This window comes from Brassica napus, chromosome C4 (genome assembly GCF_020379485.1).
Source record: "Brassica napus cultivar Da-Ae chromosome C4, Da-Ae, whole genome shotgun sequence".
Taxonomy (NCBI): domain Eukaryota; kingdom Viridiplantae; phylum Streptophyta; class Magnoliopsida; order Brassicales; family Brassicaceae; genus Brassica; species Brassica napus.
The window spans coordinates 11,641,142-11,664,520 of record NC_063447.1 but is presented as its reverse complement, the minus strand read 5'-3'; the positions used below and the strand labels follow the sequence as shown (position 1 = coordinate 11,664,520).

Sequence of the window (23,379 nt, the reverse complement as noted above, 5' to 3'; positions counted from 1 at the left end):
ACCGTCCGTGACAAAAAAAAAAAAAAAAAAAAAAAAAAAAAAAAGAAAGGGTAACTCAATCCATAAAGACTGTAGAATCATTTCACTGTAACACTATTCTTGAACTTTTACCAGTTACAAGATCCATATAGAGAAATTATGCAAGAGATCTCATTATGTAACGAATTAACGGTAAGTATATAAGTATAGAAGTAAAAAAAAACAAAAAAAAAATTATAGAAGTATTTACCGTGAAAGACGAAAAAGAGTGTCATTTTAGGGAGGCAAAACGACAAAGGCGTGTGGATGAAACCAAAGCTTCTATTATTAAAACGACACGTTGTTCGATGGTCTCCGGCCGGATGTTTAACCCGTTCAGTGCGTGCAAGACACAAATGGCCTTTCTCACCCTTTCTACATATTTTTTTCACACGCCTTTTACTTTAACGGCGCCGTTTAGTCTTTTATTTAAGTCACAAATCATTTTGGTGGATAGGTTTTTTTTTTAATTCATCAAGACATATCAATATTTATGTCTTAAATAAGATGCAAAATATCTAATAAAAAACTCATCAGTTAAAAAAAATATTAAAATATATAAGAAACAGTAAATAGTACTTCAAATAAAAACTCCAGATGTCTTTGAAAATTTCCTTTAACATGTATTTATACTTAAATGGTTCACATTTTCAAAAAATATTGAATTTTAATTAACTAACTAAAGTTTGTTAAAATATTATCACAATCAAGTCTAGATGCTAAGTTAAAATACATAAATTATTCTAAGAACATTCTCACTTCCTATTATTTATTTTAAAACGAATTTTAAAAATGACCATAAAATATTTTGTCTGTGACATTTAAAATAACATTGAATAAATTTTCACAATTTTTTTTCATTCACATTCTTTCCCAAAAACAAGAGGATATTGGTCAGTCTATTTTGTTTTGACATATTAATTGGTCTAAATCTGAAAATGTAAAAATAATTACAAATAGAGTTATTAACATATATGGTCACATTGTGTGATTTTATTACATGGGAGAGCACTTAGTGCTACTGAGGCACTTTTTCAAGGTTGAAGACTTTGCTGCCCTCAAAAAAGCGTAACCAAGCGTGGACATTTGTGTAATTATGTTTTCAGTAACTGGTTGGTCTGGTTTGTAATTTGAAATTAAAAAAAAAACGGAGTGTGGAGGCCGGACGCGAACCGTAAGTTAATTTAGTTTTTGTAGAAACCTACGGGCCCGTGTTATTTTACCAAGGGTTTCCGGTTAGTTTTTTTACACGGTATCGTCTGTAAAAGTAAAACGCGAAGGCGAGGACGGAGATAGGCAACGATTTGGTTTTTCTGCGGCGGGCGGTCTAACGGGGTTCAGAAAATCTAGAGGAGGATGTCGTCGCGAAAGAAGAGGGTTGCAAAGTCTGGGGGAAAAGGTAATTTTTTGTGACTAGCCGCGACTTCGATTTTAGGGATTAGGGTTTCTAATTTGGGTCGATTTTAGTAGATTTTCTAATTGTTACGGGCTGTTGTTATCAGTAGGTGCATTGGTGTTAATAGGTTTGGTTGTTTTAGTTAATGAGTTAATTTTAGAGTGTGATTGTGTTTTTACTTGTTTTGCATCTTCTAACCGTTTGGTTTCTGACATTTGCTTTTGTGGTCTCTTTGTAGAGATAGCGCATCCAGAAGAGGTGGTGGGGAATCAGAAGTTACCATCTCGATTATTTGCGACTGACAGATATCCGAGCAAACGCTTCAATTTGAATGCTTCACTGGAGTACCTTCTACTGGTTAGAGATGTGTTGGAAGGGACCGACGAAATGGAGAGGCTGCTAGGATCTTGCTTTGGATCTCTATTTAGGTTGCCGGTGAGGAGGTGTGCTTTCTCTGCGAAGTTAGTTCACGGTTTGCTAACGAGGCAGCTTGTAACAAAGAAAATGTTAGAGTTGTGGCCTGTTTTTGGAGGTGACCCTATGAGATTTTCACTGGCCGAATTTGGGCATGTGACGGGTCTTCCGTGTGGAGAGTTTGAAGAGGGGTACGTGGTTGACGACAAGGCGCGGCCACCCAAAGGAGATTATGTTTTCTGGGACAGACTTTTGGGTGCAGGTAGGCGTGACATAACAATCGCAGAAGTGGCTGCAATGGTTGCAGGTGATAAGGAGATGCCACCGACTCGGAAGCTGAAGTTGTGTTTGATAATCATAGTTGATGGAGTTTTGCTGGCTACAAATCAGGAACCGAAGCCGTCTGTGAAGCATGTTAAGCGTCTAGAGAAGCTCGATCGATTCCTTTCATTTCAGTGGGGCCGGGAGTCATTTTGGTGGACTATAAGCAGCATGATTCCGCCAGCAAAGGTGATTGGTAAATGCGACGATCCGAATGGTGCATTCTGCAGGAAGCTTCGGCAGGAGACCAAAGTCCTGGTCGGGTTCCCTTGGGCACTGCAGCTGTGGGCATTTGAAGCGATACCAGGCTTAATTGCTCGCCTTGGGGGGAATGACGAGCAGACATTGCTGACTTATGACGGGGAGAAGCTACCTCAACACACGGGGTTGGGCTTGGTGGATGTGCTACACGCTGAGCATGACCCAAAGGTTAGTGGTTCGTTAATATTTGTTGGTTGGTTGTGTGGACGCTGATGTTGGATAGTATTTGTGAATTGTACGACTGTACGACTGAGTACGAATTACGAAATGGATAGTATGCAGAAGCGTACATGTGTGCTTGGTTATTGGATAACGTCTGTATGGACAACTATGTATAATGTTTGGATGGACAACTATGTATAATTGTACAAATGTACTTTTCTTTGTTTAGTGTTTTGCCATGAACAACTATGTATAATGTCTGTATGTTTGATTGGTTACAGCTAACGGTGCAGCCGATGTATGAACCTAGGGGTGATAAAGAGGACGGTTGGGGGGAGTTTGACTGTGAGATATTGGACAGGAAAGTGGCGTACATGGTTGGCTTAGTGAAGGCTAGGCATAAATTCAGCAAAGGCGAGTGGGTAGGTGGTGACGCGGAGGAGCCAATCTACAATCACGAAGAAGCAACAAAGGACAAGAAGAGAAAGCCATCTAGGGATCCAAGCAGAGAACAAGAAGGTCCTGCGCTGAAGCAACGGAGGCTTAGTAGGTTTTTCAGCAGAAAAGTGCCTGGCGGAGGACATGATGTTGCAGAATTGCAGGCTAAAGTTGAACAATTAAGCAAAGGGTTTGCGAGTTTGGAGAAGGTAGTTGGGAAGCAGGGTAGGTTGTTGAAGAAACTATTGGCGAAGAGGAAATCCAAGTTTTCTACCAGTAAATTGAGTGGTCTCGGATTGAAGAGGAGGGAGGGCAGGCGTGGGGGCACAGGGCCAAAAAAGTTGTTTGACGGAAGTCCTCCTGTTGGTTCTGATTGTAGCAGCGATGAGGATGGAGACGACTGTTTGAAGGATACTGCTCCCTTGCAGGATGGCCCAGGCCTGGAGGGGATTGAACCAGAATTGGTGGCAGACCCGCCTGGCAAGAAGGAATAAGATGTTGTTCCACTAGAAGCGGTATACACCGGGGGTGTTGACAAAGAGGGTACAATGATATTTTTTGGGAGCGGGAGCAACACTTTCTACGTAACTGAAGATGAGGTATTGAATAACAAAGCCTTATGTGGGGAGGGAGTTGTAGCAAATGCTCACCCACTGTCATATGTTAAGCAGGATGATGATGTTGGTTCCTTAGGAGGAGATGACGGGGATGGTGGAGGGATTGGCACTGAAGTGGTAAGTTGATTGTTTTTAAGGTCATCGTTGGAGTGTTTTGTCGTTCTAATAATGGGTGTTTTATTGAGCATGATTTTGGTGAACTAAATAAACTCGTGGGAGTTATCACAAGGGATGCTTTGATTACTTCCCCTGTTCAGAAGGTGAGTTTGGTTAGTTGGTGTGGGGTTTACTTTAAGATATGGATGTAAGTGCGATAACTTGTAGGTGTGTGAGGACCAGACATCAGGAAAGGAGCCTGAATCTAAGGAGAAGTTAGCTGCAGAAGAAAAGGGAGATGTGGGAGAAACGGAGGTTGAGAAGGTAAAATTATTTTGTTATGAATGTGTACATCTGTACGAATACGAATGGTGAACATTTGGTGGTTGATCTTCATCTTTTTGTTTACGTGTGATGCAGGTGACAATTCATCAGGAGAAGGATGAAGCCGTAGAGGAGGAAGCTGTTAAGGAGGGGCGCTTTAAGGAGAAGGAGGATGGTGTAAGTGAACTCAGGAAGAGGATATGTGTACAATATGGGGGAGTTGAACTTTTGTTGTGATTGTTGAGTTTTTTTTTGGGCCAGGCATTGCAGGGTGTTGAAAATGTTGGTGGGAGCGAGGGATTAGTAAATGTCGCTGTTGAGGAGAAGGGAGATGTTGCGGGGACAACATGCGAGGTAAGCCTCAGTACGATTGTGTTGTAAACTTTATAGGCTATACTAGTGCACAAAGTTTTTTAGGTTGCGTAAGGAACACAGTAAAATAATTGAAGGTGTGGTTAAGGTGTAGTAGGTGTACACGTGGATAAGGTGTAGTAGTTGTACATGTGGATCATGTCTAATATGCGTACATGTGTACAGTGTTAGGTATGTGTTGTTGAGTTTATAACTGAAATGTGTTTGGGTGTTGCTATGTTTAGGTGGCTGCGGCTGATGGGGTTGAAGGTGGAAACGAGGGTGAAAGTGCTGAGGATAAGATGTTGGCTAGAGAGGAAACATTGGTGGAGTTAAGTGATTCTTCTCCATGCCCTAGGAGTGAGAAGCATAAGCCAGTTGAGAAGGAAGCCGACTTGGCATCCCTTTTGTTGGCTAAGGAACGATTTACGATGGATAAACTCGTTCCTGAGGTGGAGGATCCTGATTATGCTTTCTTTGAAAGTGTTTTGGTTCTGAATCCTAAAGTGTAAGTAACATATCCATCTGATTTGAAAGCGGGATGATGTTGCTAATTTTTAGGTGTCTTCTTGCAGGCTCCATCTTAATGCAGGGGGTTATAATCTGGAAAATCAGTTTTTTCTGGACTTGGCGGCTCCTCGGAAATGGGTGTCAACAGAGGTATAAAATCATTGTAGCTTTTGTTTATGTGAAATGTTTGGCAAATATGATTTTGTTGATTTGCTGCAGCATATGGAAGCATTGATAGATTACGTGGGGGTGAGACATGACGAAAGGCTGAGACAGAGGCGATGCATTTTCCTTAAGCCATGGTTTGTAGCCCATCTGCAAGGGAAAGCGCGTTCTTTCAATGCTGCAAAGTTCAACAAAGGAAGGGTGGTTGGTGATGGCAGGCTGTCATCCTTCTTAACAAAGGAAGGAAAGAGATGGAGAGAGGATGTGGACACATTGTACACTCCTATGATTTGGGATGGGAACCATTGGGTTGGGCTGTGCATTAGTTTGACTGATTGGAGGGTACTGGTGCTTGATCCTAACCCCAAACTGAAGGATATGGGAGCAGTGCGTGGTTTGTTGGATTCAGTAGCACAGATGCTTCCGTATTTGGTAGAGAAGGTATGTCCACCACCAGTGGAAGGGGCATACAATTATGAACATTTTTTAGTGGAAAGAATGGGGGGGAGTTACGAGAATAGGCGGAGTGGTGATTGTGGGCCTGTTGCTATAAAGTTCATGGAGCTCCATGCTTTAGGAAACCCACACCCAAGGATGGATGGCTTGACGGATGATCTAGTGGACCTGATTAGGAAGCAGTTTGCGATGGACCTGTACAAGGACTGGGTTGTTCCTCTTTACATAGGTGATGAGATGAACTGAAAAGCTTGGTTGGTTATATTTTGTTGTTATTGGTTGGATGATATGGACGTGTAAGGGTACGTGTTGGATTTATATAATTATGTTGAATGTTGGATTTATATAATTTTGTTGGATTTGGGTTATTCTGTTGGTTTTGTTTGGAGGTGTATGTGGTCGTACAGGTGTGCCTTGACATTGATTGAACATGTGAACAAGGTGTCTAAACTAAAACCAATGCCGTTTGTAGTAGCAAGCAAATTAAGTTGTACATGTTGATTAAGTTTAGACAGGCTAACATGTATCAACATATCAAATTGAGTCTACCAATATGCCTTTTCATGGGTTGTACAGGTGGATTAAGTCTAGCCAGGTGAAGATGCCAAGTGAAGATGGCAAGTGTTAGACATTTAGCACAATTCCGGTTATCCGGATGGATAGTAGGGTAAATGGTACGTGTGTACACATCTAGTAGATATCCAGGTGGACATGTATTGAGTTAAGGAAAGTGCACATGGATAATAGGGTAACCAGTAGAGGTCTAGTCCCTGGATGAAGAAAGTGGATAACGTGTAGGCAGGTAAAACCGATGCGCTTTGTACTAGCAATCTAATTGAGTTCTACAAAGTTCATTGATGGTGAGACCGAGCACGCATGGACCTGGTTTGTTGCTATGGCTTATCATTGGTTGTACAGGTGGAGTAAGTATAAAGCGATGCAGATTTTTAATATGAGGCAATTTAAGTAGTAAAGCGATGCAGGTGGTGTACACATTTAATAGATATCCAGTTGGACATGAAATCGTGTTGAGGTGTAGAGCCCAGATGAACTAAGTAATGCGCGGACTAGAAAAGAAGTAGTGAAAGTTGTAGCGAACGCAAAACACTCAATACATGTTCAATTGTTATTACATCCCAAAAACTAAAACCACAAAAAGGATCCTCTTGGGGGGTGAATGCGCTATCCAAAAGGTAATTTCCGGTGGATATAGGATTCACCCCAGTCAGATGGGGATAATGCAGTTGGTTCTGTTGTGACCGGTACGGCCACATCGCCCACATTTGTTAGGAATAAGTTTTTTCTTCTTTGGGGGCTGCAAGACAAAGCGAAAGGGTATTATATGAGTGAAAGGCAAGGATTGATGCAATAGGAAGCATAGGAAAGAAAGATTACCGGGATCTCTCCTGTTGATGCAACGCGCTTATCTTTGGGGCGTCCAGATGGTCGGCGAGTCTGGGGGGGAGCATTGTGATCGAATCAGCTACTGGGTGATCTCCCAAGGGGGCCTCAGGGTATATGACTCCTGCATAGGTGTCGATCCATGACTGTGTCTTGTAGCAATCTCCAAACAGTTGGGCATAGGAGAGTCCAATGTAGTCCGCAGCTAACAGAGCATGGCCGCAAGGGATTTTGAGTTTCTGGAACACTTGGCAAGTACAGACTTTTGTTTCATGAGAGACAGTGTTTGCTTGACCGAACAGCCCCCTAACTTGATAGCTCCAATCGGTGATGTTTGCAATTTTGCTGCCTTTTGTGAGCCTAATATGTGTCTGCATCACCTTCTCGACCTCCGGTGTGACAAAACCGTGGCATTTAGCTGATTTTGTTCTTCTCGCAGAGAACCAATGAGTTAACATTCGCTGAATAAACATGAACAACTCGATGATAGGTGAAGGCCTAGACTTGGTAAGAGCATGGTTGAGCTGCTCAGCAATGTTGCTGGTGAGAAGGTTGTAACGATTGTCGGGGAAGTAAGTCCTAGACCATTTGGACGTACCAATGCCTTCAAGGTAAGTGGCGTAGGCTGCATTGGCTTGCCTGATCTTCCCAAAACAGAGAACGAAATCTTTGCGGCAGTAAGAGAATGTAGCCTCACAAACTATCTTTGCTAAGCCTTTGTTCTCGTATCGCGACACAACATTCCGCATCAAATGGACAATGCAAGCTCCGTGATGGGACATGGGGAAGACTTCTCGCAGGGCTTTTAGAATGGACGAATGGCGGTCAGAGATAATGGAGAGAGCAGTAGAGTCAGCAATTATCCTTTCAACCTTAGAAAGAAACCAGGTCCATGCGTGCTCGGTCTCACCATCAACAACCGCGAAAGCCAAAAGGGAACACTTGAAAATTTGCGTCTTGACCGCTAGCAGTGAGTAGTACCCCCTTGTATTTGCCGGATAGATGAGTCCCGTCAATAATGAAGACATGGCGTAGACGGCGGAACCCCTGAATAGATGCAGCGAAAGAGAGGAAGGCATATAGGAAGCGTTTGTTACCTTCAATATCCTGCTCAGTATCTATAGCAGTAACAGTACCGGTATTGGTAGCTTTGAGACGCTCAAAATAGGACTCAAGGTTTAGAAAAGAATCCTCCGCGTTCCCGACAGTATCATCAATAGCTTGTCCCTTTGCCCTGTGGCATTTCATATAGGAAGCAGAGATGCGGAGATCTTCCAAAAGAAGCAGCTGCAGCTGCATAGATTTAGAACTGTTGTTGGGTTCGCTGTAGCGGGAACGGTAAACATGTGCGATAACTTTTGAAGTGGCTTTTTTCCTGTAAAGGTTGCGGGTATCGATGGTGCAGCAGTGATTAAGCTGGGCCTTTTTTATAGTGTAGTAGCCACAATTTGTAAGCTCTTTCGCTAGTATGCGCCAATCGCAATGAGTATGATAACAGCTTAGAACGAAGGAACGTCTGGTGGTGCGGGATTGCCTAAAATGAAACTGTTTCTTGATTGCGTAGATAGCAAGGCCAATTTGACAGTCCTGCTTGGTTGCATAGAGTTTTCCAACAAATGGTTCGTCATCACTATCGTCGAGATTCAAGTCAGGCACATCTTCGGCTTCATATGAAAGGTCATCGAAGAGTGGGGGGTGTCAAATTCCTCGTCACTGATCTCTGATAGTGGCCTAGTCTCGCGCGTCGGAGGGGGTATGGGGGGGGATGGGGGGGTTGGTGGACAATAGGGATGGCGTACCCCTGGACGTAGAAGGTTGTTGTACAGGTGGACGTTTGTGCGCCGACGTTGTGGTGTTTGTACACCTGGACGCATAGGGGTGTTGTACAGATGGGCCTTTAGAAGGAATGTCCGAAGTTGTCCCCGTGTACAACGGATTGGGTAGTACATGTGGAAAACTGTGAACGCCAGTTTCTTTAGGTTCAAACTTCGAATCGGAAGTGCTGGTCCCTTGAATGATGTGTGGAGCAGTTTTCGGTACATGGATGCCAGCCATGACTTCAGCTACATCAGAACCGCCGAGGACTTTGTCGATCAAAGAGTCCCAGAAGTCGTGATCGTAGCCACGAGGTTGGACATTTTCAAAGTCAGGAGGCAGTTCACTCTCTGAAACGTTCTCCTCTTCCTCTTCATCGGTCTTCCAGCTGTCAGGAATGTTATCTGGGTCTTCGTTGAACATCTCTTCTAGCATCTCGTCACCACATGAAACAGTTTCGTCGAAAACTGAAAAGCGAAAGTTCTTAGATGGGGCTGGTGTGCTGGTGTGCTTGGTAGGGATATCTTCGAGGACATCAGCGTCAGGGAAAAGAGAGAAACATGGAATTTTTGAGGCGGCTGTAGATGGTGGGGAGGGACAAGACAAAGGAGGGTGGGGGCTAGAAAAACGGTTGAAAAGGTAATGGCTTTTTTGGATAGGTTGGTTTGGGGTGGTGAAGGGAAAAAGGTTGTCAGCTACTTGGCTCGCATTAGTTGGTTCGGGGTGTACTTTGAAAGTAACAAACAGATTCATTCCCTTGTGTGCTTCAAAATGGCGGTAGAAATACAATATAGACCCATCGTGTGTCAGCATGACCGGGGGGGTTGAGATTCCGGTAGCGAGTTCTTTAGTGTTTGGCGGCCAATAACTCAGAGAGGCGGAGGGGAGAGCTTCAATGTTGGGGAAATACTCCTTCAATTGTCGTTGTGGGAGCGAGAGATACGATCCTTGACATGTGATGTTTGTCGATAGAAAATGTCCAACTGCCATCGTCGGACATATTCCATTCGCCGGCGATAACCATAACGTGGTCCGCCATGGAAGATACCTACAATGGAAGATAGGATCTTCAAATAAGTCAATTAGCAGTAAAGGAAAGAGTTAATCAAAGTTTTGTTAACTAACCGAGTTTTATAGAGTGATAATCAGTGGGGGTTCGTGTTGATTAGCACAGTTTTTTTATCAAGGCTGATGAACAACAAACCGAAGAAAAAAACGCACAAGTGGGAGGAAGAAGAGAGATAGAGGAGAGGTTAATCTGAGCCGTCCAGAAAAGAGCCCACTCATCGAATGGTCCTGATTCAAGGCAGGTGAATGTCTTGTCTAGATCTGCTTTCCCAATAATTAATCTCAGCCGTTGACAATGTGAGGAAATGTGTGGCTGGGGGGAAAAGCCCGCCAATTGGAAAACAAGTTAGTTGGGAAGGGGTTGGGAGGAAACAAAAAAGGAAGAAGCTAGTTGAGAAAGTGTGTTTGTAGTGGAAAGTGACCCACCATATAGATAAAAAATAGAAATGTGTCCTAGAGTGTAAATTTTTCTTACAAATAACTCAAATCATCAGCGGAGGAGGCAGACGCTTGGACCCACCTTTCTTTTTCGACCCGTCATGATCCGACCCGCCTCCACAAACAAAAGTGCATTCAACACCGCAGAGATTACTAAAACACGAGAAAAGACCGTTTCCTCCCTCGGTGTGACGGCGGTTATGCTTCTTCTTCTTCTTCACCGTCGGAGCTTTCCGCCTCGAGCTTTTTCCTCCGCCTCCGTTTGCGGATACAGGAACAATCTCCCTCCCTACATCGCTGCTCTGATGACTTGATCCGAGATCATAAAGTGGAGGAAGCTCCGTCCGCCATCGCTCGAGTTTCGAGCGGAGACCTTCAATGTTTCTATCGTCTTCGAGGCTCCACTCGCTGAGGATCGAACTCTCGGTGTCGTTGGCTTGCGATCTCTCTTTCGCCTTCTTATTCGCTACTTCTGAAGATGACGGAACTAACTCCGATTCGGTTAAAATCAATCGTCCTGCTAAATTAGATCTCATCGGTGTTGATCTGTAGTTAGATCTGATCGGAGTCGATCCGACGATATTAGATCGCATAGGACTGGATGCAACCATGTTAGATCTGATCGGAGTAGATCCGACGATGTTAGATCGTAGCGGCGTCGACGCTAGGATGTTAGATCTCCTTGGAGTCGATCGAACGCATGTGGATCGCATAGGACTAGATGAAACCATGGTAGATCTGATCGGAGTAGACGCGACGATGTTCGATCTCGACAAATACGGGGAAGCGCGATTGCTGCCACGATCATAGTCCCTCGGCGGCGGCTTTGGCGTTCTTCTCGGAGTTTTGCGTGAATGATGATACGATGGATAAGGCGACTCGTCGTATCTCTCGCTTCTCGGCGGCATCACATTGTAGTTCTCGCTTAATTGATCCACGAAATCTAGCTCGAACGAATCGTATCTCTCCCTAGGAATGTTAGGAGTCTCATAAGAAGACTTGTTATCATCGGAATCCGTCGTCGTCGTGTGGTGTCCCAACGTAGTAGGCATAGTTTCCGAATTGATGCTCACAGGTTTGGTATAAGCCACACGGCTCCGCTCAGCTCTACTCAAAAGATCGGAAACAACCATCGAACTCGTATCACTCCTCGTTCGGCGGAGCAACGGTGGTTTCGAGACTACGGATTGGTACTGTTTCGATGGCGGAGATTGCGGATTCTTGAAGCTCCCTTTGAAGCTGTTAAGATGCATATGCTGCAAATGCGGATCCTCTTCACCTAGCATGTCTCTGGGACCAACCGCAGACGAGTCCATGTGCGTGTAAAGCGGCAAACTTCGCATAGATCCGTCAAGGATGCCCACACCGATGTTCAATATCCCCTGAGGACGAGCAGATGGCCGGCGAAGGGCGAACTTGAAGCGCCACGAATCTCATCCCGAGAGGTGGAGTATGGCAATACTCGTCGTTGCTACGGTATCCAGGTCGACGATTTGGCGGGATTAGGTTGCTGATGAGGACGCGGATTGTGCCTACGTGAACGTCGCGGAACCAATGCAAGGTGTAGATTTCGACTACCACGGCTGAAGTATCTGCGTAGAGGAAATCCTCGCTGACTCGGAAAACGAACTTGTCGTTCCAAGTTGGGTTCGCGCCGCCGGAGTAGTCGACGCGCGTGGTGAGTTTACGTAAGTCTTCATTTTACGGGAGACGGGAGCTAGTTCCTGTGCGGAGATTATGTTGAGTTCTAGTAATTGGAACGAGGGAAACATGGACATTGTTTGCGGACAACAATCAACGTGTGTTCTCTAAGTCATTAGATGAAATCTTGGTCGGAGTTTCAGGAGAATTGAAAGGGATATGGAATTGGAATCACGAGTTCTTGGTTAGACCCCTAAGGTGTGAAGGGTTCTCCATTGGATAGATCATTAGATTGTTATCGTTTGGTGGCTAATCTCTGAATGGTATGGTTAAAGTATTAGCCATTGCTTCTTATCTTTCTTTCTTTTTTTCCCTCAATGCTTTTATTAATCTTTGAAGCAGAGAGAGGAGAAAAGTCACTTCTAGGATCCATTTTTGGGGTTTGCTGTATAGAAATTGTGAGAGAGGAAGATTAGATTAGGGAACATGCGTTATATTATTTAGTACTCCTTCCGCTTCAATATAGATGATGTTTTAGAAGGATTATTTTGTTTCAATTTACATGAAGTTTTCAGATTTTAAGGTTAATTTTAACTTTATTGAAAACTGTTCAACCAATTAGATTTTACAGTCTTTTTTACAATTGGTTAACATATTTTAAAATTATATCTTTAAAATATTTTTTTTAGAAAAATGTAGTTTTCTTAATCTTTGTGCACTAAAACAAAACATCAAGTATTATGAAACAGAGAGAGTAGTGATTTGTACGAGTTTGCTATATTAGGAGGAGACAAATGGGTTGATTGTGATCGAGTTGTCAATTCTTGGAGATATTATTACAACTCTTTATATGATACACAGCAGAGGCTAATGTCTTGTTCAATTAGATCTAAAAAGTAAATTAACTAGGGAAAATTCCATATTAATACACAACTTTAATTATAATTTCCAACTTAATACACGAAGTTATAAAGTGACCAAAATAATACATAATCTAAATTATTTTAGTCTTTTAATACATCTACTAAAGCCCATGTAATCAATTTACTTGGAATGGTTAATACAATTAACGAGAGTATAAACACCGTAAACAAAACGTTAAATTAATCATTTAGTTCTAAACCATGGTTAAAACTAATCTTTGTCTAAAACGGTGTCATTTAGAATGGTGATTTCCCCAAATTAAAAATCCTAATTTCTGAAATCTTCTCTTCGCGAAAGCATAACGAATTAGAATTATCTTCTTCCTTTGTCAAGAGATTTTAGCTGTGACTCTGTGAAGACTAGCAACAACTTGCAACTATGAAAGAGAAGAAGACGATGATGCGACAAGAACTTGAGACTGAAAACATGTGGCTATAAAAGAGAAGTAGACAATTTTACGACAATTTGTATTGTGTTTGTTTTGTTGGTCATAAGTGTTGTCTGTCTTGTTGCTCTTATTTGTTTGTGTCCTTAGTCATAACTCATACGCTTTGTTATAATATGAATTTGTTCTCTTGTTTTGTGTTTGTAAAAGCAGACAAAGTTTAACCACAAAAAATATATTAGAAGTGAACATCTGAAGACAAAGCATGATACCTAGAGTTTTGAAACAAAAGACAACGAGTGAAATTCGAAAACAACTTCTCTACGTGTTTGTCTACAAAAGACAGAAGACTTTAGGTAGAAATTACACATTCATTCCTTAGAAGAAGAGCCTATAACTCTTGAAATCTCTCCATAAACTTCAAATACTCTATTTGTAAATGGACTTATGTAGACTCCATGGCCCCTAGGAACGACCTCTCTACGTGCTTGTCCTTTTCTTGGAGGACGTCCACGGCCACGACCAGTAGAAGGTGGTCTTGTTGCTGCATCAGTTGATATAGACGAGGATGGTCTTGTTGATGCCTCAGGACATGAAGAAGTAACAACATGTGTGTTGATGGAAGATTGGGATTGTGTTCTCTTTTGTCTCTTTGGTTGCTTTGGATTTGTTTCTCCATCGGCCTGTTATGTTAAATAAGAAACATAAGTGCTAGCATGTACATATTCAAAGGAAATATTGACTATATACTCACATATATCTTCCACGGTCTTCCACGTTTGCGTTTTGGACCTTCAACCACATAAGCCGCATTCTTACAAGTGAGACGGTTATGTCCAACCTTTCTACAGTTACCACATGTGATTGTCCTGCCATCACGAGTTACACGGTTAGGCTTTGTAGGTGACTCATGCGCTGCTTTAATCCTGTTTTTTTTTAGGACGGCCTGGCATCTTCCTATAACCCGGAACTCCAATGGGGTCTTTACCAGTCTTCTGCCAAAATATTTCTCCATTAACTGATTTTATGTTGTTCCTGTAAGTCTCAATCCAAACCTGCCTCTTGTAATAATAATCTACATAGCATAGAAAAATTAACAATTTTGATAACAAAGGAATCAACATGATGAAATAAAATATTTAACAACTTACTTAGCTGAATCATGGTTGTTGTCGTTGATGACTCGAACTGCATGTGAGCAAGGGATGTCTGTGAGGTCCCGCTCCCGACAAACACAGGTTTTTAGGCGCAGACTGACCTCAAAGCTACAACTGTACAAAATAACTTCATATAAGTTATCACTACTCTTGTAGATGGTACAACGATTGCTTGTTTCTCGGTTCGCTTCCAAAATATCAGCTAGTCTTTTTGGAAAATCCAGAAGATATCGGTTTGCCTTCACCCTCCTGCGAGAAATGCGAGTCATAGCTTGCCTCCTTATTGTTTCCAACATAGTAATCAGTGGCAACTCTCTCGCTTTTCTAATGGTCCTGTTGAAACTCTCAGACAAGTTGTTGCAAACGTTATCAGAACGTGCTGTGTCAGAGAAGAAGGCACGACACCAACTGTTTGGCTCAGCTGCCTTCAAGTCGTCATGTGCCTCTCTATCAAATGCACGCAACTCATCCATCCGTGACTCATATTCTGGAACTGTTCGACTGTAAGCCACCTTCCAGAAGAAAGGTCTATAGTCTTCATTGTTGTAAGTCTTCTTCCAGTTAGCATATACATGCCTTGCACAGTTCCTATATTCTGCATTTGGAAGAATTGTTGCTTGAGCAATTTTTAAACCCTAAAAAAAGCAATACCAAATTAGTGAAAAGTGAAACATAGAAGTGGTTAAGTCTTAAGAAACAAAGACATACCTTCTGTCTATCTGAAATAAAAGAAAATCCAGTTCCTGATCCCAGTCCCAAGTCTGTTTGCAACTTCTTAATAAACCACTCCCATGAATCTTTGTTCTCTACTCTAGCTACAGCCCATGCTATAGGATAATCCTATTTTCTGCATCTCTCCCTACAGCTGCTAATATCTCACTTTAAGAAAGCACCGTCTAGTCCTATCAAAGGCCGACTATATTTTCTCCAAGTTGTTCTGAGTGTTTCAAAGCACACATAGAACCTATCAAATACCTGCCTCCCGTCCTTCTCAAACGTTACAATCTCAGTGCTGCAGTTGTTATTAGATCTCTTTAACTCAGCTTCATAATCCCATAACTTCGCAAATTGTTGTTTTTGTGTTTCTAGCACCATGTCTAATGCAATCCTTCTTGCTTTTCTGCACTTATATATCGAAACTGAGACATTGTATTGGTGCATCAACTCATCTTTGATATCAGTGCTTCTTATTTCTGGTCTTCTTCTTGCTTCTTCTTTGAAGAGTTTCGCAATGGTACCTTGTTTCAGCATTCGCACTCTTCATGTTGGCAAATGGCAATGAATGTCTTCATAAACTTTAACCATCCACTTGCGAATTGTTTTCTCCAGAGAGCAATATATCCTCCACTTACAGTTTTCATGTGTACACACAGCTGCTTGCTTCGTCGACTCCCATCTACTAAGCTTGACATCATATTGTGTCTTCAAAACATACCTTAGCAACTGATCTTTGAACTCATCACCATTGTTAAATGTTTACATAAGCCACAGGTATGGAGGCTTATCATAGTCTGCACGACTTCTCTGTGAGTTTGCTTTCTTCTTCCTTGTTGTTTTCTTGTCTTCTTTGTGAAAATTAACCCATTCTTCATCAGTTTCAACTGGAGAATCTGGATACTCATCTCCTTGAAGAGGCCTCTCATCTTCACTGTCGGTTTCACTTTCTTCAGCATGAACATGATTTAGATGTGTAGCATGGGTCTCTTCAGCCTGTGAAAACAAACGTTGGAATCGAACATCATCAGCTCCTTGACCCAAAATTTGCTCTTCATCTTCTAATTGATGACCACTTGCAACTTTTTCTTGTTCTTCTCTAATTTCATTCTCATTGGTTTCTTCTTCATCACTGACTTCTTCTCTGTTTTCATCATCACTCTTCTCCTCATCTTCACTTTTCTCTTCATCCTCAGTCTTCTCCTCATCCTCATTCTTCTCTTCATAGACAATGTAGAAATCAACTTCGCTAAGGACTTTAGTTTCTTCACACAACTTCTTAATCTCAACATCTTTGTCTTTGCATATTGATCTTGTTGTAGATATATCTTCATTGACTATCTTATACCAAACCTGCTCCACCTTACTCTTGATTCCTCTGTCTGCAATAAAATCCTCGAAAATTGACCACGTAAGAAGATCGGGGTCGATGGACAAATCTCTGACATAAACTCCACCTGAGTACGAAAACTTCCCTCCTTTATATGACATTGAACCACCATAGCCAATGTGCATCCTCAAACCATCAATTTCACTGTAAACACAAAACAACAACTATGAGCACAAAATCAAAATAAAGCGACAACATTAACGACGGCTCCGAGTCATACCTCATCTTCTCAGGTTTCTGTTCTTCACGGAGTCACAGCTATCATCTCTGACAGAAGAAGAAGATTGTTAATTTCTTATGCTTTCGTGAAGAGAGGATTTCAGAAAGTAGGGTTTTTGATTTGGGAAAATTACCATTCTAAATGACACCGTTTTAGACAAAGATTAGTTTATTAACCATGGTTTATAACTAAACGATTAATTTAACGTTTTACGGTGTTTATAGTTTCGTTAATCAAGTCAACCGTTGCAAGTAAATTGATTACATGAGCTTTAGTAGATGTATTAAAAGACTAAAATAATTTAGATTGTGTATTGTTTTGGTCACTTTAAAACTTTGTGTATTAAGCTGGAAACTATAATTAAAGTTGTGTATTAATGTTGAATTTTCCCAATTAACTATCCGCTTTGGTTATAAAATTTAAAAGAACTAATATATTTGAATTTTATAATCCTCTTATGGTATAAAATTACTATAAATTTACAATGAAATGCGTACGACCTTTAAATCCGGGGGCAGACCTGTTCTTCATACACAGGTTCATCTTTGTCATTGACTGATTGTTGTTGCTTCTATCAAGCTCGAGGAGCTGTACTTACGTGTATTTACGGCGAGTCTTCGGCCTGTGCTACTAATGGGCTTTTCGAATTTGTAGCCCAATTAAAAACAGTCATGGACTAAATCCAACTACCTTGTAGGTCTGGTTAAAGTCGCGAGTGTCACTCTCTCTTTACTCGTGATCGTGGCGTGAAGCTTTGTTCTTTTTCTTCTTCTTTTGCAGCGTTTATGAACTGCATCTTAAATTCGGTAACATTAATTCTCTTATGAAAGTAGCAATTGGACCACCTACCATATCGCAATCTCATAATATATGCAATTAAATGCTAAAACATATGCTTACAAGTCAGCATGTCATTAAAACTTGTGCGGACAGTATAGATGTTTGATCCAAAAAGGCAAATTGAGTATCAAATTTTCGCTATTCCCAAAAAACATTTAAATATCATAGGCCTCATACAGTCGCACCACGTCTCCGTGAAATCGCATGAACGTAGCAGTATAAAAAAATTAATGAGTCTCGAGACCACATGATATTTAGAACTATAAACAAACACACGTTCAGAAATACTACATAATCCATGAAGTCAACGTTCGCATTTTCAGACTTAAATTTAAGCAAACAAGATTTGAACTTTGAAGAACGCGGTGTAACCAACTCATTTACACGAAACAAATAAAATAAAACAAAACTCCCCTCGTAAAATTATTAAAGTTTCTTATCGAGCGAGATGTTGATAAAAGTACAAAAACAAGTTGGCAGAAAAAACAAGATGACAGGAACCTAAAAGCAACGTAACGCTCTAAAAACAAAATATTATTAAAACTTTCGACCAAAAAAATTTTTTTATTAAAACTTACAAAAAAAAGAAGATATCTAGTGTAATTTATACACAGAGATGTGATATTAAATTTGCATCGATACAATATTAAAGGTCCTAACACTAGTGATTCTACTGGAGAGAAGATCTCACATCGGAAATATAAAACGGACTTAAGTAATATATTATATATATAAGAGATTTGGGCAAATTTACTAATTGCCAATTGGTTTTGAGTTGAAAGCCCAAAAAACTTAGCATGGTATCAGAGCCAGGTTGGTTTTTGAGGACCAAAACCTGCGCTTCCATTTATTGTGGTTAGAAAAGTTTGGTTATGGTGATGACAATTGAAGAAGACGACGTTCCGGATGATGATGACGTGAAGAAACAAACTCGAATTGCTTTCAAAACAACATGCGAATCTCGATCTCACGACATGCAACCTCGAACTCTCGACATCACGACCTGCGACCACGAATACTCGATCTCATGACTTGCGATTTCTCGAACTCTCAACCTGCGACTTCAATCAAGACCACCGAACAACTTCGACCGACAAACTCACGACCACCGAACCTGTGACCTCACGAACTCACAACCGACGAACTGTCTTGATTTTTTCTTTGATCAACAAGGATAGCGAACTTTCATGTTGTTACAACGACCTCGAATTGATGAAACCGAACCTGACGAAACCGACGAAACCGAACCCGATAGTATTGAATTCGACGAACCGAAACCGACGATCCAACGAACTGATGATTTTGACGAAAGAACCAACAACGTAACCGATTTGAATTTGAAGACTTGTAGTTCAAGTTGGACATACAAAATTTGTATGCTCCAACTTGAGGGAAGGTATTGGGATATTAACAAATCCTAAACCTAGATGACATTAGAATAGAATATTTCCATTATTGTAGTTTCCTCTATTCGATAGTATTAGGAAATCTAATGTATATAAATATAGGCCTTGAGGTCTTAGATGAATAATAAGAACAATGATACGATTATAGAACTTCTCATGGTATCAGAGCCGGTCCAACACCCTGACCCATTAATCCGGCCGGACAGTAGCATGATCATCTCATTAGCTGATGGCCCATAGAAGGCTCAGTTCCACCAAGATCGCTAGAAAAGTAAAGCATGATCTCGGAGGGGGTACGATGGATTATGCCAGATTAATGGTTATACGCACCATTATCTTGAGAGAGGGTATTAGAGAGAAGATCCCACATCGGAAATATAAAAAGGACTTGAGTAATATATAAGGGACTTGGACAAATCTATTAATTGACAATTGGTTTTAAGTTGAAAGCCAAAGAAACTTAGCAGATTCCAAGAAGAAAACAATAAATTCACCACTTCTCACTTTTAAGTGATAGTTATAGTCTTGGGTTATAGTGTAAGAATTGTCTCACATTACAGGGCTTGGATGGAAAATCGAGGAGGATGATAGAACCGTGTCGTTGTCGTATGCGGCCCCTGCGAGATTTGTTCAATCTCTCCTTTCTGCAGAAGGACTGATTCTCCGGGAAGCCCTTACGAAGTGCAGAGAACGGGGCTACTCTTCAGTTTGCTGTGAATAGGATTCAAGTCAGCTTGTCAAAGCCATTAATTCTGAATGTTCTTTCTCAGAATTATATTATATGGCATTGGCATGATTGTTGATATTCTTGCTTCAGCTTCCGCTTTTGATGTAAACTGGATCTGGCGTGAGAGAAATAGTGCTGCTGGTACTTTAGCTAAGCATGTTTTTAGTTGTTGAGGAAACCTTTGTGATTATCTTCTAACTCTTCATAATTTAATGACAATTTGCGTGTTTTTTTTTAAGTGATAGTTATAGTGTAGACGCTGCCTAATTGCTATTGGTAAAAAAACATTACGGTATTATCTGGTCAATTTTCTTAAAGCATGAGTGGTCCGGTCCAGTTGTTAACAAAATACCTATGATGATATTATGATAACCCTTATCGTATAGTCTAAACACTATCCTATTATTATTGATAACGACAGTTGATAAAAGGAGATACTTTTTGCATTTCAAATTCAAAAGATCACCTAACAATCTATCATAAAACAATTGATAGTCAAAATCACTTATTTAAAATTAGAAGCAGAGTGAATACATTAAACTATGAGTTAATATAAAACAATTGATAGTCAAAATCACTTATTTAAAATTAGAAGCATAGTGAATACATTAAACTATGAGTTAATAACATAAAGCAAACAAAACCTAACATAAATATTTCTTATATCGTTTCAAGGATCGATGAAAATTAAAGTCTTATAACATTTATTATTTTATTAAAATCTAGTCAAAAACTTAACTAAATGTAAAAATTACTTTAAATATTTAAATTTATAAAATAGTTTTTTAACAAAAAAAAACTACTGTAGTTCAACAAGTAATATGAAATAAAGGGAATATAAACTTATTTTGTTAAATATTTAACCATTTCAAATTCGAAATGTGTCTAGTTTAATGGTTTCTAATAGACCTTACCGAGCTTAAAATATAGGAAATTCAGACAAAAGTCTTTAGCAAGTACGGATGATCAAATTCATTTACAGTTTTCTTTTTTAAACCGAATTTGAAAACATATTTGAAGTACTCGAGTCCCTTCTAACATAATGGTCCCATTTCTTCATCCATCCACCGCAAAAAAAAAAAAAAAAAAAAAAATCAAATAGAATATCAATTTGAAGGAATCCAAAATCGGAAATTAATTGCATGCACTGATGCACCTCGGAATCCACATTAGCTTTTACCTCTATTCCGGGGTTGGGTTCTTTTTGTTGGCTTCATCCTCCTTATTTTCAATAATCTGCCAAAATAAACAAATAGGTACACAATCATATAAAATATTTGCCCTTCTTTCTCCACTTGCATACCTATAAACAAATGCTTTCACTTTCAAATCAATTTATTCCATATTAAAAAAATATATATTTGTGTCAAGATTTGGAATATCGGATAGAATCTTAGAGCATGATTATTGCGGGTTCTTAAGATGAGATTCTTAGCGGAATATTAGAATCCGTCTCTTAACTTTTAACTAAAAAAGCTAAGAACCGGCGCTTAAAACTCTTATTTAAAAACCGATTCTTAGCTTTTTTAGTTAAAAGTTAAAAGGCGGATTCTTATATTTCGGTAAAAACTTCACCTTAACAACCCTCCAATAATCATGCTCTTACAACCAAATCTTCAACTTTTGCTCAAATTAGAAGGAGAATATATATGGTTAAAAAAAAAACCAAATCTTTATTTTGGCAAAAGAATAACATCATCAATAAAATGGCAATCCATTATGAATGCGTCTGAGTTGCATTACGTATGCATGTGGTTTTATACGTGCATGGGTGTAGAACGCCTGTTAATTTATACTCCATGTATAAATGTGTATTTAAAGAAGAGAGAACGTACCGTCATATTTCTTCTTCATCAAGTTTTTGACGAAAAGCAAACAAATGATAAGAAATCCAAGACCAGCTGTTCCTCCTACTATTATTGCCACCGTTTTGCCTGTTGTTCCTGTCCCATTTCTCTTTATTTTATTCTTTATTTCTTAAAATATTTATATATATATAAATGATTTTTTATTAGATAAAAAAATTAATCCCTGAAGTTCATACTCAATTTTAAATGATAGCTAATTAGGATGTTGAAAAAAATGAAAAAGGAAAAGTAATATTTGAAAAAAATGGGATTGGAGCCTGAAAATGAAAGAACAAGTCTCACACTGAAGTATTTTGAATTAAAGTTAACATTAAATATTATTTTAAGTCAAATAAAAAGATAATTAAATTAAAATCATACTATACTTTAAACAAAAAAATATCAACACTTTTTCAAGATAATAGAATTTTTACCTGAAGAAGAAGAAACTGAAGAGCCAGAGCTTGAAGAAGGCGAAGAAGGTCCTTTGGGAACACCATTAGGGTAATACTTATAACCGATGAAACACTTGTGAAGATAAATCTGACCGGAGCTCGAGCTTCCACATTCCACTTGAGCCTTCTCTAACGCGTTCTTGATGCAGCCGCTACAATCTGAATCTCCCACATCGCCTTCGCACTGTCCTAGCACGTAAACAGATTCGTACGTAGTCGCGTAGAAGCCGTGCCCTGAAACGACACCGTTTTGCATTACACCAAACGCTGTGTCTCTCCTCTCTTCGAACCCTGTTCCGGCCACGTTGTTCTTCCCACATGTCTTGAATAACATCTCCATCCCTGAGAAATTATTAAACCGGAATGAAAATCAAATTATTTACTCTCGGTTCGGTTTTATTAAACCGGAATAAAACCGTATATGAATAACCTAAAATTGAAAACCCATTTATCATAATAATTCAACCTGCTAATCCAAACCCGGTTTGTTTTAATTAAAAACGAAGAAACAACCTTAAATCCCCAAATCTTTACTGTTGAACCGGAGTAAAGCTGATGCTTAATCCGGTTCTTGAAATCCGGTTTAGTTATAGACTCAAAATTCGGTTCAGCATTACCAAAATACAAACATTGAACCTGAACCGGTTTAGTGTAACCAAACATTGAGATTAAACCGGATATGGGTGGTTTACCTGAAATTTGAGCAAAGCCAGCAATTTCATAAAGAAGATAACAGCCGGAGAGCTGAACTCTAGCGGCAATGGTTTTGCCGCAGAGCTTCCCGGAGAGAACAGGAAGACGACTAACACAGTTGTAACAGTCGTTGTTGCTCAAGTCTCCTCTACACTGGAAAAGACCAGTAATGGTGGTTTGGCTCGTCGTACCAGTAGTGGTTTTGTAGAACTTGGTTTTAGTTGACTGAGTGACCAATGAGCCATACATTGCAGAGAGGGCTTGCGAGTAAAGACCAGACGGATCTGAGAACTGCTGTCTTGCGCATCCTTTGTAGATTAAGTTTGTGTAGTCTGGTGATGCAGAATCCGCTGGCTTGAGATCTGAGAACAGAGCCATGGAGAGTATGATGATGGTGCAAAGAGACGAGAGCTTGAGTGACAAACCCATGTTTGGTTTTTCTTCTTTGTAAGAGAGTGTAGCCGTGGGAAAGAGATTTTGAGGTTGTTTCTATGTTTTTCTGAAAAAAAAACAAAAAATGGATGTGAAAGATTGAATCTTTTTCTTGTGGGGTTTTTTTTGGGATTCTGTAAAATTCTGTGAGTGGTAGTGGCTCCTCAGTAAAAGCTATTTCTTTTTATTTTTCTGCTTCTGGGTTTCTGGTTTTAATGGTGAAAGAGAGAGAGAGAGAGGATTTTGTAGGGCTTTGGATGACCACTCTTTTATCTCTCTCTGCAGATGTGGAAGACA

The 23,379-nt window shown here is 40.2% G+C and overlaps 4 protein-coding genes and 1 pseudogene across 7 annotated transcripts; 2 read left to right on the top strand and 3 right to left on the bottom strand.

The window, feature by feature from the left end:
• The first annotated feature begins 1,374 nt into the window (after positions 1 to 1,374).
• LOC106453480 lies at positions 1,375 to 3,504 on the top strand. The gene is made up of 3 exons (XM_048755466.1): positions 1,375 to 1,417; positions 1,653 to 2,578; positions 2,854 to 3,504. Exons 1-3 carry the CDS (start codon positions 1,375 to 1,377, stop codon positions 3,502 to 3,504), a joined length of 1,620 nt encoding a protein of 539 aa, XP_048611423.1.
• A 54-nt stretch (positions 3,505 to 3,558) lies between these two features.
• LOC106454721 lies at positions 3,559 to 5,775 on the top strand. Its single transcript, XM_048755465.1, has 8 exons — positions 3,559 to 3,744; positions 3,813 to 3,887; positions 3,952 to 4,047; positions 4,144 to 4,224; positions 4,309 to 4,401; positions 4,644 to 4,906; positions 4,974 to 5,058; positions 5,128 to 5,775. The coding sequence occupies exons 1-8, from the start codon at positions 3,559 to 3,561 to the stop codon at positions 5,773 to 5,775; spliced, it is 1,527 nt and encodes a 508-aa protein (XP_048611422.1).
• A 1,145-nt stretch (positions 5,776 to 6,920) lies between these two features.
• Positions 6,921 to 7,712, bottom strand: LOC106453482. The gene has a single exon (XM_013895728.1). The coding sequence runs from the start codon at positions 7,710 to 7,712 to the stop codon at positions 6,921 to 6,923; it is 792 nt and encodes a 263-aa protein (XP_013751182.1).
• Positions 7,713 to 10,265: 2,553 nt separating this feature from the next.
• LOC125585118 lies at positions 10,266 to 20,341 on the bottom strand (annotated as a pseudogene).
• A 248-nt stretch (positions 20,342 to 20,589) lies between these two features.
• Positions 20,590 to 23,379, bottom strand: LOC106451149 (plasmodesmata-located protein 3). 4 transcript variants are annotated; one of them, XM_048753629.1, is made up of 5 exons: positions 22,650 to 23,379; positions 21,937 to 22,299; positions 21,491 to 21,598; positions 20,836 to 20,891; positions 20,590 to 20,709 (listed from the first exon to the last, which is right to left on the bottom strand). In XM_048753629.1, the coding sequence occupies exons 1-4, from the start codon at positions 23,077 to 23,079 to the stop codon at positions 20,884 to 20,886; spliced, it is 909 nt and encodes a 302-aa protein (XP_048609586.1). In that variant the 5' UTR covers positions 23,080 to 23,379; the 3' UTR covers positions 20,590 to 20,709; positions 20,836 to 20,883. The 4 variants fall into 4 exon arrangements, with proteins under 4 accessions (XP_048609586.1, XP_048609587.1, XP_013748466.1 ...); XM_048753630.1 differs by having other exon boundaries at positions 21,491 to 21,589; positions 22,650 to 23,371; XM_013893012.3 differs by having other exon boundaries at positions 20,590 to 20,891; positions 22,650 to 23,378.